The following is an 18,398-nucleotide window of genomic DNA, read 5'->3' as shown; positions in this document are numbered from 1 at the left end:
GAGTTGAATGAAGTTAATTTCAAAGGGGAATGGTGAGTCAATATTCCAGGTGGTATTTTTCTTATTCAATTCTCAAATAGTCACCTGAAGATACTTTTGGGAGCAAAGTTATAAGACTTCAAGATGACTTTCTATGTAGACTGAAAAAATCAGTAGTGAGTATACTACACAGTTTACAAAGCACTTCCTATAAAACACATTATCTTGTTTGAGCTCCAAACAATCCTGTGAGTCAGACACTAAATCTAGTGGGAGGTAGTACATACATCTGAGGATAGAATATTGGCCATCGCATAACATCCACCACATAGCAACTGTGTGAACTGCTTTGTATCCTTGTTTCTCCGTATGAGAAATGGGGAGGATAGATGTCCCTACCTCATAGCTATTGGGGAATAATATGAGATAATACATCTAACTCATATAGTATCTGGTCTCTGGTAAGTGCTGAATAAATGCTATTATTATTATCATTATTTTACAGGTGAAGAGACAGACCAGGAGAGATTAAATTTAAAGTCACATGATTACTAAGTATCTAGGCTAGAAGCAGAATTCTAGACTGGATATATTCCTATGACCCTGTACTACCTACGGATACCTACTTTTAGAGTATGGAATACCCTTTGCACTATTTTTAAGAGTTTATTTTTTGCAGCAGAAAATGCCATTTGATTTTGACAAATTCAGTAATTTTATTAACATCGTTTTCTTTTTAAAAACACACAATTAGGGTAGAAACTACACTCTAGAGCTATAAAAAAAATTGTCTTTTCTTTAAACCTCAGAAAAATGGAAATAAAGTTTACTAGTTGGTAGATAGGAGAAAGCCTGCAAGCTCTCTGGGTGCACGGATATTGTTTACTGCTAAATCTCAAGACTCTAATAAGTATACAAACAGTTGCTCAATGAATATTTAAACTGAAAAAGTCAACTTTAAAACATGTCCTTAACAGGAAGATTTACCTCACTACGACATGTTTTCCTTTCTATTTTTAACTATACAACTAAAAAGTAGAGCATATGGTCACTGACCATAAAATAGGGGACTTTTATTAAAAGATTCAGAGTAAGAAATAAAAGACTAAATAAGGCCTTGAATAGCTTTATTGAAATCTGTATAAATAAACATGCACATTTCAAATGTAAACTCAAGTGAACTCAGGTGCAGACAAAATTTTAACCTCTGTCATGCAGGAGGTTAGTTTACATTAAAAAAAAAAAAAAAAAAGAAAGAAAGAAAGAAAAAGAAAAGGAAAGGATAAAAAGGAAAAACGCAAAACAGCTTTAAAAATACCAGGATGAAAAACCAGCTTTAATATTAAGGTATAAAGCAAAGCCATGATCAACATACCTCATTTATCCTGGTTAAATGCATTTTTCTTTCACGTTTAAATGCTAACATAAATAAATAATTTACCAAAATGTGCACTCACAGAGTGAACTTTTATTTACAATACACAATTTATAATCTATTGTATTTGATTAGTTCAAGTGAAGAACATTATACTTTTTGCTTTAATAATAGTGGGACACATAGCAATTTCTCAGGTAGTCGATATGTGAAACGTGCCCCAGCATTTATTTTCTATTAAAGGCAGTATTATATGCCAATTGACAATACATTCTTTCAACTAGATCGAAGGGGAAAAAGCAGCAAATGAAAAATGTTTCAAATGTTCACACATATTTTTGGCATCCTGGATCCTTGAATGTGGTGAACTAAAATCAAATTCAAGGTTTATATGTTTTATATACTGTACAGGTTCTGACTCTGGAACATGCAATGCCAATTCTCTTGTAACAAGTTCCCTTCTGAGAAAAGCTGTAAGGCTATGGTGAATTCCATCAGGAACACACAAAGAAAGTTAACAGACCTACCTTTAAAGCCAATTGTCCATTAGTAATTTAAAGGCCAGAAAAAAATTTCTCATCTAAGCTTGATGCAATCATTACTATGGTTACAGAATACTATTAGATTTGTCTTTATATTACAATACTTGGGAGAGCTAAAAGTTGCCAAATTACTAAAAAATGGGGTAGAGAAAAACAGACAGCCAAAATTTTAATTTTGGACCAACACCAGATTTAAAGATATGCATTTTAAATTTAAAGTAAGTAAAAAAGAATCTGAATATCTAAGGAATAGATCCGAACAGCAGTGAAAAATACTTACATTTAACTGAAAAGTGACTTTCGATGAAGTGTGAAATCTAGAACCTGTTTCCACAGTAGTAGTAAGATGAACATAATATTCTGTTTTTTTATGATACTACAAAAGGAAATAACTTTTTCAAGACTGCTTCTTGTATCATGATTTAGTTTTATAACAGGCCCACACTGATTCCAGGTAAAGATTTGGAAATTTGGCTTTCCAAGAATACTACTGCAGTATTTATGCCACATTGATACTGCAGCTCATTATCATAGTAGTATACGTGGCAGCCTAATGCACATGAACTAGATTATCCAAGAACTAAGTTCAGCCATAGGTTTCTTGCAGTTATTATCTGAGCAAAATAAATGACCAACATCCACAAATTTAACATTTGTCATCAATTAACTCACATCCAAAAAATTAAAGAAAACATAATTCATCAAAACAGCAGCAAACTTAAAAGGGATTTATTTGTGATTTCCTATATATATTTAGCTTGTAAATACAAGACTGTAAATGTATTAAGAGACAATTTCTGTTAAAGTTTTCATTGTGTTTCACTTCAAGTACTGCACAAGTTAAAATCTGATAAAGGATTTACATTCAGTGATCTGAAACTCCCCATCTCAGACTTTTGTTTAATGTGGTGGGTAACTTCATCATTTCAATAGATACCACCAGCAGGAAAGTCTCTCTTTTATGGCTTCTAGGACTTTCATTAGTTAGTGTGCATACAGTTCTCGTTTTCTATATCATTGTCATTATCATTGCTATCTTCATCACTTTCTAATGGGATGCCTGTGGCAGCTGAAGCACCTTTAGTTTCTCGGTCAAGGGGGAAAAAGCCAGTTCCACTGAAAGTGTCTTGTCTCTGGTAGAAGAGTACATATGCTGCTTTGGACTGTTAAAACAAAGAATATTAAAATGGTTATGATTCTCAAAGATCACATTAAATATAGAATGAATTTTTAGCTGATAACCAATTTTGGTGATAGGACATAAATCAAGAACACCACACATGGTCAATGGAGGTTACTAAAATTTATTAACTACATCAATAGTATGACTTCTATCTATAAAGGAAGAATGGTCACTGGATTTAACATTTATTCTCTTCTAAGTTAGCTGGACTGATAAATCAATGCAACCATATCACAGATTCACCTTCTTACTCTAACATGAAATAGAATTCTATGCCTTCTTTCCTCTTGTCTCTAAGGATAGAGCAAATGTCTTTCTAATAGTAATAGCTTCATTCTGTATTTGTTCTAGATTCCAACTTTTCTTACCATCTTAAGGATACTGCTCCATCAATCATCACTGTGTATCTTTAATGAGTTCTTATCTACTGGACTTTTTTTGGCATAAAAAATACTCAAGTCTTCTCCTTCATAAATTCCTCTCCATTCCTTTTCTAGCTGCCATACACCTCTTACTCTTCCTCGCAGCCAGGCTGGGGTCTATAGAAAATCTAATATTCATCATTTACTCTCATGCACACTCCTCAATTCAATGTGATTGCTGCAACCACTGTAATGACATGCCTTTCACCAGGCTCAAAACCCTCTTATAAACAAATTAAATGGGTGCCTTTTTTAGCCAATCTTTCGGTGGCATTTAATGCTTTACTCCTCCTCCTGCATTAAAGCATTTTTGGCTTCTGTTATACTACTTTTCCTTAGATGCTTCATCTCTAGAGTTTCTTCTGATTTTCCTGTGGGCTCATTAAATCCTGACTTAAAGTAAAAAAAAAAAAAAAAAAAAAAATCATGTTTTCAGTCCTCAGCTCACTGCTCTTCTGAATATGTATCTTCCCATAAGTGACTCATTCAAACCTATGGTTTTAACTGCTACCTAGAACAGACAATTCAAATTCATAACTTAAGCCAGTTCTCACCCCTGAACTTTAGTCCAATTAGTCCAACTACCTAATGGAAATTTCCACAGAGCTATTATACAGGTATCAATTTCACAGCAAATTTTCTTATTCACTATCTTTGTAAATGTCAAAGTACGAGTCACCATCTCCCTCCCCCCTCTATATTTACATGTCATCTTAATCAAGTTCTAGTATTTCTGTCCATTAAAGAGCTCACAAATCCATTCTCCCCTGTCTATATACTTACTACCACTAATTTAACTTGAGAAGATCTTGTGGCTTAAATTTCAGGACAGCCTCCTTTCCTCTGGAGGCTGAATAATGGCCTTTGGGCTTCTTTACTGGGTGCCCTCCAATCTGTCTTCTAAAGTGTTCTCAAGACATGTTAAAATGGAAATTTAATAATGTTCTTCTGTTAGTTAACAACCACCCAATACTTCTTAAAGGCTTTAAGAAAAGATCAAAACAACGAAGAACTCATCTTTCATGATCTAAGTGCCAAGTTTAGCCCCAGTCTAATTTTTGCTCCACATTCCTAACAAGTCTTTTGTTTCAGTAACACCAAATTATTTGCTGTTCCCTTAGCTAAATGGTATATTCTGCCACACCTCCTTGCTTTCGTAGCTACTGTTCTTTTTGCTAAGAATATCTTTGGTTTTGGTTCTTTTGTCTAATTTACCACTATTCATATTTGCAGACTCAGATCAAACACTCCCTGCACTGGTTCTGTTTCCTTACACTCCAATTAGTTGAGACAGCTGCCTCAATCTATACAGTCAAGATATTTAACAGTAATTATCATATACAATTGTCAATTCATGTCTCTGTCACCTATAGATTGTAAGCTTCTTGACATTAGAGATAGCTGTCTTTTTTGGCTTCCCTGGTGGCTCAGATGGTAAAGAATCTGCCCATAATGCAGGAGACTCAGGTTCGAACCCTGGGTCAGGAAGATACCCTGGAGACTGGAATGGCTACCGCTACCCACTCCAATATTGTTGCCTGGGAAACCCCACGGACAGAGGAACCTGGTGAGCTACAGGACTAAGTGATTAACACTTTCACTTTCAACCTTGTGTAGAATAGAGTGTTATATATAGAATGTATTCATATACTTGTTGACTAAATGAAGAATTATTACTGTTAAAATGTAAGGTAACATCAAATTCACATACTGTATATAAACAAGATATTTATTTGAAAGCAAGATTAGGGCAGTGTTGTCAAATAGACTTTGAAGGAGGATGTAGGCAACTTCAAGGTTTTGGTTGGGAGACTAAAAAAGAGAACAGAACTGAAAAATGAGGGATATGATATAAAATTAGAAGTCCAAATATACGCCAAAAATGTAGTTAACTTAAGCATAAACACATTTTAAAAAATACTGACTTCAAAAGTCTCTTTCTGTTCTTGCTGTAGCTATAGGGAGATAAGCAATAATATGTATGTATATAAATCATGTGTACAAACAGGTGATAAAGATATAAAACATCTATAAACAACTCAAAATAACTTCATATCTATGTATACAATAACTGATTAAAACTATGCCAGTAATTGGGCTCAGAAGTTTATTAATTTATTAAACTGAACAATTTAAGTTGAAGACTTTTAAAGCATTATAAACTAAAACAAAACAAAAAGCTAGTCTCTGCCCTCAAGGAATACATAATTTAAACTGGGAAATAAAGTAAAGCAATCAGTGCTCCCCACATCAACAGAAAACTTCTGTATAGGAAATATCATTGCATGAGGAAATACTACATTTCTCATTCATTGTAAATACTGTGATCAATAAGTAAAATTATTATAAAGGCAAAATTTATAGAATAATAAACTCTTATCAAGCAAGCCTTAGTTTTCTTCTTAGAACATTATTAGTCACCTGTCATCTATTCATCAATCAATAGAGGCTACCCTGGTGGCTCAGCAATAAAGCATCCACCTGCAAAGCAGGAGACCATCTATAATGTAGGAGGCACGAGTTTGATCCCTGGGTCAGGAAGACCCCTGGAGAAGGAAATGGCAACCCACTCCAGTATTCTTGCCTCGAAAATGAGGAGCCTAGCAGGCTACAGTCCATAAGAGTTGGACATGATTTAGTAACTAAACCAACACTGTCAATCAATATTTGATAATAAAAATGTGCTCTGATAGGAAACAAAGCAAATGCCAATATTTTTGCTCCAGCTATGGCTGACAAGCTGATGCAAGTGTGAGTAGATGTAACTTCCTAATTTTTTTACTATTCAGAAAACATCAGACAAATACACAGGGTTAATTCTGAAAATTTTGTAATTTGTTTTACCTAATTATATCATTTCAAGAGTTTGAATATGTAACTGTCATAAAGGATAAGACTTTCCTTTAAACATCTCAGGTATGGTAAACTTAAAAGTTTTTTATTTTTCTATTTTAGCATTCTGACTTTAGCCAATGTCTAGAATGTCTGAGCCTATTGTTCAGGGGAGAATTTAATATTTTCATTAGAAAAGTCCAGTTTTCATGTTGAAAACTACCAGAAAAGTTTTCATGTTCAACTTATGCTTCTGCTAGTGGACAAATTTAGAAGACAGATCTCCACTTAAAAGGACAATTTTACGTATCTTTAAATAAGAACGAGTCCCTCAACTACTAGAACTGCTAGAATATAGACTATAGTGCATCATGGGCCCCTTTTAAAACAATGGATTCCTTGATCTTCAAGATTAAAAGACACACTTACCACAATCTGGTCTTCAGACGCAGTTGAGACACTACTATCATCAAAGTAGTACCATTTTCCATCATCTTTATTTTTTGCGAAAGCAGTATCTAATGAAAAAAATACAATCACTTCTATCACTTAAATGATCTGTGGTTTTCTGGGAGGGAACCCTCACGACTTTAAAATTGTCTATATAAGGAATACCTATTAAAATTACATGATAATCATCTACAATAGGCCAATCTATCGTATATTCAACTGATTCCAATGTTTAAAGGTTTTCAGAATAATTTTCTATAATCTGGAAGTCTATGATACTTTCTATCTATACTTTTTTTTTTTTAATCTCAGGAACATACAGGGCATATTTATTATTTTTTAATACAAAGAATAACAATACTAATGACAATACATGGTGATTAGCATTTGTATCAGGCCCAGTGCTGTATTATTTCAAAAAGAAGGTATTATCATTACTATTTTTCTAATTTTACAGATGAGGAAAGTGAGGCATCAGGAGAAGTTTAATTTGTCCAAGAGTATAGCTGTTAGGCAGCAGAGTTAGGATTTAAACTCAGCTCTGTTTATGATTCCAAAGTTTGAATTTTCAAGTGTAAGTTTAAATTTTCTATGACCAATATTTTTTCAACAATACTATAACTCATTGATCTGTATTATTTTGTTTTTTTTTTTTACATCAGAATCATTTCCAGTCTTTAACAAAAGTACAGGGCAAGAGAAATGTAAAAAGCGATCAATTAATCTGCACAAATTTTAAAGATTCGCTTTATCATTAAGTTAAAAAAATGCCCACTTTTCCTATCTCATACTTTGTATAAACTACCCAACAACTGAAGAAACAAAGCTGCAAAATGTACTCATAACAATTATCTGCTGTCATAACTTTTAAAAAGTGACACTACAGATTTTGTCTTCTAAATAGTTCTACTCCTCTTAAAATTATTCTTCTGAGTGAAGCCCATTATGGGTTGTAAATTTGTCAATCTGAAATCAAGTCCACCACATTCACAAATTTAAAGAAACATATTTTCAGACCAATAAGTCTGACACTAAAAGGACAAGACTGAACAATAATATTGGGCTTCCCTGGTGTCTTATCTGGTAAAGAATCACCTGCAATGCCGCAGACCTGGGTTCAATCCCTGGGTTGGGAAGATCCCCTTGAGAAGGGAAAGGCAACTCACTCCAGTATTCTGGCCTGGAGAAGTCCATGGACTGTATAGTCCATGGGGTCACAAAGAGTCGGACACAACTGAGCGATTTCCAAAAAAAAAAAAAGAGACACATCTAACAAAAATGCACACAGAGTTTGCAAACTAAATGATGGTATCAAAAGAAAGCTAAACTAATATTTGTAATTCTGAGAAAAAGACAAAATGAAAAATGAGTATCAAACTCAGGTAAAAAAGAACAATAGATAAAAGAAGAGCTACCCATTTTAAACATAAATGCAACTAATAATGCAAAACAACTAAGAAAACTGTTAGATGAAACAGATAAATCATTTTAGTAGTAGTCCTGACAAATTCATCCCAGAAAAAGAATGAACATCAAAAATAACCAGAAACAGTTGTGATTTAAATAAAACTAGTAAGATTAACTGTGATAGAAACAGAGAACTCTATGTTTGAATGGGGAATACATATGCTTTTAAAGTACATCAACATTTAAGAAGCAGTCCATGTATTAAGTTACATGAAAGCCTTAATAAACTCCTAAGGTTAATATAGATAACGGCCCTAATTACTATAAAATAGAATTAAGAAAAAAAGGAGAGCTTTACAAAAAACATATACTTGAAAAAGCATATGAGATAATCTTGTGATATTCAGAAAATTATACAGGAAACTAAAAACATACACAGAATTCAAAGAAAAAGAAGACTACATTAAAAAATTTATGCAACAGTCATAGAGTATTTAAAGGAAAACTTATAGCTTTAATTATAGCCTTCAACAGAGGGAAAAGAAAGAAAACAAAGTTAAGGATGCAACCCAAGAAACCAAAGGAGTAAAAGAGCAAACTCAAAGTAACAAGAGGAAAAATATACCAAGGAGAAGAGAAGAAATCAACAAGATAGAAGACATACCATGTATAACAACAACAAAAAATAATACAATAGAAAGTCTAATTCTTTCAAAAGACAGAAAAGAACAAGGAACAAAAAAATATAGCGTAAGAGTATTATAAACAAATATTCTCAAATAAATTGGGAAATACACATTTTAAGAAAAATGGAGAATGTCAATATGTACACATTCTGGAAAAAGAAAATCAATAAACATGACATAAATAGAATAATTTATGGCTGAGAAGTCCAGATAGTTTTATTGGATGAATTCTATGAAACTTTCTTACTAGTTAATTCTTATATTATACTAGCTGCTTCAGGAAACATAAAACAGTAAAATGTCCTAACCTGTTTCATTAGACTAGGTCATAATCTTGATTCCAAATTCAGACTTAAATTGAAGAAAGTGGGGAAAATCACTAGACCATTCAGGTATGACCTAAATCAAATCCCTTATGATTATACAGTGGGTTGAGAAACAGATTTAAGGGCCTAGATATGATAGAGTGCCTGATGAACTATGGACAGAGGTTCATGACACTGTGCAGGAGACAGGAATCAAGAACATCCCCCAAAAAAAGAAATGCAAAAAAGAAAAATGGCTGTCTGAGGAGGCCTTACAAATAGCTGTGAAAGGAAGAGAAGCAAGCCATTTGAATGCAGAGTTCCAAAGAATAGCAAGGACAGATAAGAAAGCCTTCCTCAATGATTAGTGCAAAGAAACAGAGGAAAACAACAGAACGGGAAAGACTAGAGATCTCTTCAAGAAAATTAGAGATACCAAGGGAACATTTCATGCAAAGATGGGCTCAATAAAGGACAGAAATGGTATGGACCTAACAGAAGCAGAAGATATTAAGAGGAGGCAAGAATACACAGAAGAACTGTACAAAAAAGATCTTCACAACCCAGATAATCATGATGGTATGATCACTCATCTAGAGACAGACATCCTGGAATGTGAAGTCAAGTGGGCCTTAGAAAGCATCACTACGAACAAAGCTAGTGGAGATGATGGAATTCCAGTGGAGCTATTTCAAATCCTGAATGATGATGCTGTGAAAGTGCTGCACTCAATATGCCAGCAAATTTGGAAAACTCAGCAGTGGCCACAGGACTGGAAAAGGTCAGTTTTCATTCCAATCCCAAAGAAAGGCAATGCCAAAGAATGCTCAAACTACCGCACAATTGCACTCATCTCACACGCTAGTAAAGTAATGCTCAAAATTCTCCACGCCAGGCTTCAGCAATATGTGAACTGTGAACTTCCAGATGTTCAAGCTGGTTTTAGAAAAGACAGAGGAACCAAAGATCAAATTGCCAACATCTGCTGGATCATCGAAAAAGCAAGAGAGTTCCAGAAAACATCTATTTCTGCTTTACTGACTATGCCAAAGCCTTTGACTGTGTGGATCACAATAAACTGTGGGAAATTCTTCAAGAGATGGGAATACCAGACCACCTGACCTGCCTCTTGAGAAATCTGTATGCAGGTCAGGAAGCAACAGTTAGAACTGGACATGAAACAACAGACTGGTTCCAAAGAGGAAAAGGAGTATGTCAAGGCTGTATATTGTCACTCTGCTTATTTAACTTCTATGCAGAGTACATCATGAGAAACGCTGGACTGGAAGAAACACAAGCTAGAATCAAGATTGCCGGGAGAAATATCAATCACCTCAGATATGCAGATGACACCACCCTTATGGCAGAAAGTGAAGAGGAACTAAAGAGCCTCTTGATGAAAGTAAAAGAGGAGAGTGAAAAGGTTGGCTTAAAGCTCAACTTTCAGAAAACTAAGATCATGGCATCTGGTCCCATCACTTCATAGCAAATACATGGGGAAACAGTGGAAACAGTGGCTGACTTTATTTTTTGGGGCTCCAAAATCACTGCAGATGGTGACTGCAGCCATGAAATTAAAAGACGCTTACTCCTTGGAAGGAAAGTTATGACCAACCTAGACAGCATATTAAAAAGCAGAGACATTACTTTGTCAACAAAGGTCCATCTAGTCAAGGCTATGGTTTTTCCAGTAGTCTTGTATGGATGTGAGAGTTGGACTATAAAGAAAGTTGAGTGCAGAAGAACTGATGCTTTTGAACTGTGGTGTTGGAAAAGACTCTTGAGAGTCCCTTGGACTGCAAGGAAATCCAACTAGTCCATCCTAAAGGAGATCAGTCCTGGGTGTTCATTGGAAGGACTGATGTTGAAGCTGAAACGCCAATATTTTGGCCATCCGATGCAAAGAGCTGACACATCTGAAAAGACCCTGATGCTGGGAAAGATTGAAGGCAGAAGGAGAAGGGGATGACAGAGGATGAGATGGATGGATGGCATCACTGACTCAATGGACATGAGTTTGGGTAAACTCTGGGAGTTGGTGATGGACAGGGAGGCCTGGAGTGCTGCATGCAGTTCATGGGGTTGCAAAGAGTTGGACATGACTGAGTGACTGAACTGCTAATGAAAGAACAATTAAAAAAAAAAACTACAATATCATTTCAGACATGAATTAAATTTTATTTAATCCTAAACAAAACCAGCTAACCAAATCCAACTGAGTATATTAAAAAAAATATTTAATGAATAGGATTTACCCCAGAATACAATGATGGTTCTTCAGAAAAACCTATCAACTGGAGAGCACAGATTGGTATAATCATCCTGGAGTGCCGTCTCACAGTACTTTACTCCAACCCAGCAATCTTATATCTGGGTATGTAGCTCAAAGAAATTCTCACATAGGAGACTAAAAACAATGATGTTTATTGTTCTCGAAATGGTAGAAAGTTAAAGTTAATCTGGATGTCCACCGTGAAGTGAAAAGAGAGAATATGGTAGATGTAAGTCATGAGTGGTTAGAAGCAATGAATTAAATTGACACAAGTAATATGGAGAAGTCTTAAGTGTCAAGAGAGAAGAGTAAACTCTATAGCAGACCAACAATCATATAAATTAACAATGATGTGTGATTTGTGAGAGCGCATACAACAAACATGTTAGAAAGGGGAGGAGGAGGAGAAGGCGAAGGACAGGAGCCCTGAATGGACCAGTGATTTCCTGTGCTCTAACTGAGGAGTATGATTAACTCAATCCTCTTCTTTTAATGTTAAAAAAAGAAAAAGAGTTTCAAAAGCTGATTCATTCATTAATCAATATCTACTGATGTAGACACAATATCTACTGTGTAAGACACATCTCACATTTTTCTTTTAAGAAGTAATAAATATTTTAAGGAAAAAAGTCTGGCGTTATTAAACATCATGACTTTAGTAAAAAAGTAAATTATCTACTTACAGTGTCCTCCTCCCATTCCTCCATAGTGGTTGGAAACAGCAATCAAATTATAGCGGCAAGGACCTGCATTTGGATTAATTAGGAATTCTGACATATCCAAATCACTGTTTAAAAAAGAGATCAAGTTAATTTTATGTTTCCCCTAAATGTAATGAAATTTTACTCTTCAGTCAGTGTTGTCTGACTCTCATTTAAATATACTCCTATACACACACATATATGTATCTCATTAAATAAATTACTAAGGGCCAAATAACTATAAAATTATACAAATACCCTTGAGATTTGAGTGTTTCAGCAAAAATTTTCTTAGGGATTGAGAATTTAAAAATTCTCCACTGATCGTTTGTATTCAGATTAGTATTTTCATGTTAATACATTTCTTAGTATAAGAGGAATTATAGACATCACCATTTATCACGTGGGTTCTTTTTTAAAGTCATTTTCAGAAATTATTTATTTAAGGAAGAATAAAGGGATAGTGAAAAAAAACTTTCTTAGAAATTTTATCCTAATTTGAATATAAAATATATTTAAATATAACTCCAATATCTATTCTATGTTTTCCAGGTTTTGATGACCTATGCATCCTAAATGGACAACATTCTCTGAAATACAACCAGCTGTTTATAATTTATCACACACAAAACTGGAATATGATCATTTTATAGTTTATCTTTTTTTCTGGTTATTCTTTTTATATTTGTATAATTAAAAAGCAATAATGATTCTAAATTTCAAACAGATCTCTAATAGATTTAGCTTATCATTACTCTTGTTTCTTCTTTTACTCATATTTTCAAAATGCTGTATTCTTGAAAAGTTTGATGGCTCATAATTTTGTTTTGTTAAAGAGAAAATAAGCATTTTTATTCTATAATTGCAAAACGTTTTCAATTTTCAATTTATAAACATGGATTAGAATAAGCAATCCAGAGAATGTTTTCAGTATTACATTATCTATTTCCTTCTAGTCACCTCTGCATGCATATACAACACCTACCTTCAGTATCTGTTTACTTACAAACTGTAGTAAGTAAATTTGGTATACCAATATTATGAAATAAGAAAGAATACTGCCAATTTTTTTTCAGGAAAATGGGAGAGCAGCATGGTCTTTTTACAAAATAGGGTGTAATGAAGTCCTTCCTGGACTCCGTGAATCAAGATACATTATTCCCTTCTTGACCATCTGAATTCTCAATGATTTTAATGAAAGAATAAAAAAAGACTACTGATATGCTGTATGTAGACTTCTTTATATATTTTTACAAATAGGACTTACTCTGGACACTGAAATAAGAAAACCAAAAGATGACGATAGGAATGACTTATTACTCTACTGATGATCTGCCTTCTAAACAATTCCACTATTCAGTTTTCACATTAGTTTTTTTAAAAATGCATTTAGGAATAATGGAGGATTAATGATGAAAACAAAACCACTAAGATCCCATGAAGTATCTTAGATTTACAAACAGGGCCAGTGAACTCAAAAGATATTGTAACATAAAATGAGTTTTACTTTTTTTTTTAATGTATTTTCTCTTTGTCCTTTGAAAGATCTCTTAAGGAATAAAAATTGTTACTAATCCATACAAATTGCTAGAACAACCCCAAAAATACACTCGAAAACTGAGACTGGATCTAAAACAAAACAAATGAACAAACAGAATAGAAACAGACTCACAGATACAGAGAACAATCTTGTGGTTGCCAAAGGGGAAGATGGGTTGGGGGATGCGTAAAATAGGTGAAAAGGATTTAGATATACAATAAGTCAAAAGGACTAAAAGTATAGCACAGAAAGTACAGCTAATATTATAGTAACTTTGTAGGCTGTGTAATGTATAAAATTATCAAATCACTATACCTTACACCTGAAACCACATAATATTTAAAGTCAACTACGTGTAAAAATAAAAAACACCTATAATTTGGGAGTGATGTTAAAAAAAGTTAGAGGTGCCCAAAGTTTATTAAGTTCAATAAGAACTTACTTGATAGGAAAATCAACTAAGGTATCCAACTTGTCTCTCATGTATCGACTATAAGAAAATCGCTTGAGATGTACCACAAGTACTGGAGGCAGAGACCATAAATCCAATTTCTTTGTGGCTTGCTGATGTTCTTTACAATTGGGACAATACCTAAATATATAGAGAAATATTTAAAGCTTAGTAGAGATAATGTCAGAGGTAATATCAGTAATGCCTAATATGTAACAGATTGACAGGAACTTGTTATTTTTAATCAATACATGTTTCAAATAGATTTAAGTAGTGAAAATGACTATGTAAATAAGTATTCAAAGAAATAATGAGGGCTAGATTATTTACATTTTAGTAAGCTAAAAAAACATGGATGTAGCAAAACTGTGCTGAAATAAAGGTATTAGAAAAATCTTGAGACTTTTTGGACTCAAATTAGTAACAACACAAAACATATTGTGATTTTCCTAAAAAAGCTTCTGTTGGAATACCTCCACAGCTAAAAGTTCCTGGAAAAACGTAACTAAAATGAATTATTCATAGTAAAAGAGCTATTATGGAAAATATACTAAAATAAGATTAAAACTTAACATTATAAAACTTTTAAAGACATTTTCATTCTTAATATATTATTACCATATAAACAAATGCTTATTGTTTAAAATATCAAAGGGAATTTAACTATTACTTTTTCAATTTGAGGTAACACATACCTCAGTATATATCCTTAAAAAATAATTAGAAACAATTATTTAATTTTGTCTCTTACCAGGGATCTTCAGCACCTAGCTTTTCTTTTGTTGTAAAAAGCTCAATGCAATCTTTTAATTTCACAAAGGGTTTTTTAGGAGGTTTGTATTCCACACTTTCATGTTTTTCAAAATCCTAAAGAGAAGTATTTCTTGAGTTAAGAAAACAAATGAAACAAAACTCATTTTAGTGATATCATATTACTATGAATAGTCATGAAAAACTCCTAAATGTTCTAAAATAAATCAAAAGCTTATTTCAGCTGAGATTTACAGTATTTCTAACTTCCTGTATACATACCTATACAGACAATCAGGAAGTTTAAATAGTAGGTTCAAAGAAGATGAACCTTTTCTCTTTTAACACATAACCATTTTTAAAATTGCAAAATAAACATATTTGGTAGAAGGAAAAGAGTGTAACAAAACAGTGTGATCAATATGGAAGAGAGAAAGAAGGAATGAGCGATGACTTACCTCAGCAGCATTTTCATCAAAATATCTTTTTTTCAAATCAGGATCCCAATCCAAAGCAAGGAAAGACCTTTCTAAGGTGGAAAACATATTTTTTTCTTTAAGATTTAATATGCTGTATTGAGTTAATATATTTTAAGATATAAAATAATACATTTTAAGATATATAGCAGAATAGAGAGACTGCTGTACTAGGTGATCAGGGTAATTTGCTATTTCCAAGCCATTAAAATATTTTAAAAAAGGTACAAAACTTAAGCGTAAGTCCAATCTTCATTTAATAAACGCTGACGTGTTTTAGTATACTTAGAAATGAAGGCTTTTCATTTAAACATGTAGATAGATAAGTAAATGTTACTTCCTAGGACAGTGTTGAATTTCAAGGTTTCACCTCAAAAAAAACCAAAAAACAAACAAACAAAAAAAAACCCCAACACACTTTGGTCAGTTTAGTGTTTAAGTCATTTTCCACAAATACTTACCATCTAACCTAAGCTGCCTATCATCAAATCTTATATGCCTGGTATCATCTTTGATGTAGTTGATATCAGTATTGCCTAAGTTGTTGAACTGGAATGTAAACAATCGCTTTTTGTGTCCCGTGAGTTGACCTCTGCAAGTCTCTTCAGTACATAATCCATTTTCAGAATCATTATCTCCTCCAACTGAATCTTCCGACTGACTGTTCTCATTCTCAGAGGGCAGTTCTTGATCCTGGCTGGATTCATCATCTGGCTCATCTGTTTCCATTTCACCTAATATTAGATATTAGAAATCTTTATACAAAACCAATGCTACATTATTAATACTTATTGATATGAACATTTTTCCCCCTAGGCTTGCAGATATTGTTAAATTCCTTAATCCTCATCCTCTTAATTTCCCTCTGCAGCAATAACCCAAGAGAAAATTTTACAATTTAATACATAAATCTTACTTGGTGAGCCTTCTTCATGGATGCCATTTGGGCCATTCCCATTAATATTTTGGTCCTTACAGCAGTGTAGGGATCCTTCAGTGTCTTCAGTGTCAGTAGATATTTTGACATATCGGCTGAAGTAAAATCAGAAATCAAACAAGTTCAGTTCTACTAAGGTAAAAACTTAGAAAAGTTTTCCATTCTTTCAATAAAACAAAATTTCAAAATGCAATTAACAGTGGTCATTTAGTGGATTCAATGATAAATTCAGGCTCAAGGTATGGTACCATAATCATCTGTGTTTGGCTGTCTTAAAAAAATATATAAGTTAATTTGTTACTTCTAGGGTTTTAACATCTTCCTCTTTTATGTTAAAAGTTTGTGGGAAATAATTTCGTAAAATTATTTTATAAAGATTCTCATTTAGATGATATATATGTATAGTACGCTAAGACCACTTACAGATTGTAATGTGATCTTTACGTATGGGTTATGGGACTATAATGATTAAAACAGGCATGCAAGAAAGAATACTAAATATGTCAGTTATAACAGATAAAAGAAAGGAAGTAAATGGCATTCTTGATTACTCTAATTCAAACCAAGGTTCAATTCAAAAAGATGTTGCCTTACAAAAGAAAGAACCATAAAAGCTTATCCTTTTAAATAAAACTATTTATTATTATGAGTTCTTGTTATCAGTATGAGCGCTGTGTATAAAGAAATGAAGCATAAGACATTTGTTATGATTTCAAAGTGCATACATGATAAACTATTTTCTTCCAATTATAAATTTTTGGTGTAAAACAACTAAGAGAATTTATGCTTCCTGTATTTGAAATTATCTCAGTGAAGCGTTTCACATGATCAAGAAACTGGATTAGCCTATAATTTGATTTCTTACACTGCTACCTGTCTAAACAAAGATAATATAGATGACTAATTATGTTCTGATAGTACCTTGCATGTTTGGTTTTATTAGCTATTTAATATTTTATTTTGTTAATGCAGAACTGTTTGGCACTTACCACATTCTCACAAGCAAAAGATTATAGAGTTTATCTTCAGTATTGTTTCGTGGAACAGCCATAAGAAAAGGCTGACCAAAAAGTGAAGAACCAGTATGGTGGGTGTAACTTGAGTGTCTAAATTTTTCTCTCAGGCAAACAGGAATAATCACATGCTCTGTATCTTCTGTCCTATTTATGTTAATCTCAAACCTGCAAGGATAAAACTGACTGTAAACTTTGAAAATTTTATGATATTTCCTTTCATTTTTTTCTCAAGAAATATTTGTGCAATGAATTTCATACTTACACATAAATATCATCACGTTCCATAATACTACTAAGATTTTCATCCATTGCAAATATTCTGTGAAATCTATGATTGTATATATCAGTAACTATCATCTAAAAGGAAATAAATTTCTATTAAGCAGGGTTACAACAGTGAAAAACTAAACTCCAATTTACATACTTTAAACCCATAAACATCCTACCTTATCTGCAGGTACTCCTGACAAAAGAGACAATGCTGTACAAAGATCAAGTATGTTTCCAATTTTGGGGACAACCACTTTGTACTAAAAAACAAAAAAGAAAATTACAATGACTTTATTACTTTGGAAAAAATACTCACTAGTTGAGACTAACCTTCTGGTTGCTTCCTCACATTCACTTGGCATTTGGCTCACAGTGTCTGTCTCCAATCTTGCCATTGTCCTGGGTGACAAAGTCCACGTGGACAGTTTATCTTAGCCTTATTATTCCTTCACTGCTCAATTCAAAGGCCTACACTTGCATTTAACCATGGTTCATGTCTCAGACCTTGCCATCTCCTTTTCCTCCTGATACCTTAAACTCTTAACTGTCTAAACACTATTTACTTTTCCTGGAGACCCATACTTTCCTATTCTTGGCTTGCATTGAGATATCTAGTCCTTTTAACTCTCAGTTTTTTCCACTGGCTCCTTAATATCTCCATGCCCTTCCATCCCCATGATTTATCCCTTCAACCATTCCACTGCAAAAACTTTTAACTACTTTATTATTCAGCTATTCAATTTTATTCTTGCTATACTTTCTTACAGTTGTTTAGATATGCCGGAGTAAATTGCCCAACTTTAT

The 18,398-nt window shown here is 33.2% G+C and overlaps 1 protein-coding gene across 3 annotated transcripts in view; it reads right to left on the bottom strand.

The window, feature by feature from the left end:
* Positions 1 to 1,294: 1,294 nt before the first annotated feature.
* Positions 1,295 to 18,398, bottom strand: part of USP15 (ubiquitin specific peptidase 15) — a 136,246-nt gene continuing 119,142 nt past the window's right edge. For all 3 annotated transcript variants that reach the window (XM_055579238.1, XM_055579240.1, XM_055579243.1), the window contains 11 exons: positions 17,771 to 17,854; positions 17,587 to 17,681; positions 17,298 to 17,489; positions 16,288 to 16,403; positions 15,833 to 16,105; positions 15,354 to 15,424; positions 14,897 to 15,012; positions 14,137 to 14,286; positions 12,137 to 12,240; positions 6,763 to 6,851; positions 1,295 to 3,059 (listed from right to left, as the gene is read on the bottom strand). In XM_055579238.1, coding sequence (XP_055435213.1) covers positions 2,877 to 3,059; positions 6,763 to 6,851; positions 12,137 to 12,240; positions 14,137 to 14,286; positions 14,897 to 15,012; positions 15,354 to 15,424; positions 15,833 to 16,105; positions 16,288 to 16,403; positions 17,298 to 17,489; positions 17,587 to 17,681; positions 17,771 to 17,854 — 1,473 coding nt within the window. In that variant the 3' untranslated portion in view covers positions 1,295 to 2,876. The remainder of the gene's footprint in view (positions 3,060 to 6,762; positions 6,852 to 12,136; positions 12,241 to 14,136; positions 14,287 to 14,896; positions 15,013 to 15,353; positions 15,425 to 15,832; positions 16,106 to 16,287; positions 16,404 to 17,297; positions 17,490 to 17,586; positions 17,682 to 17,770; positions 17,855 to 18,398) is intronic.

The sequence above is a fragment of the Bubalus kerabau genome, chromosome 1, assembly GCF_029407905.1.
Source record: "Bubalus kerabau isolate K-KA32 ecotype Philippines breed swamp buffalo chromosome 1, PCC_UOA_SB_1v2, whole genome shotgun sequence".
NCBI lineage: Eukaryota > Metazoa > Chordata > Mammalia > Artiodactyla > Bovidae > Bubalus > Bubalus kerabau.
Note: the sequence above shows the minus strand (reverse complement) of the source record. Positions and strands in the feature narration are given on the sequence as shown.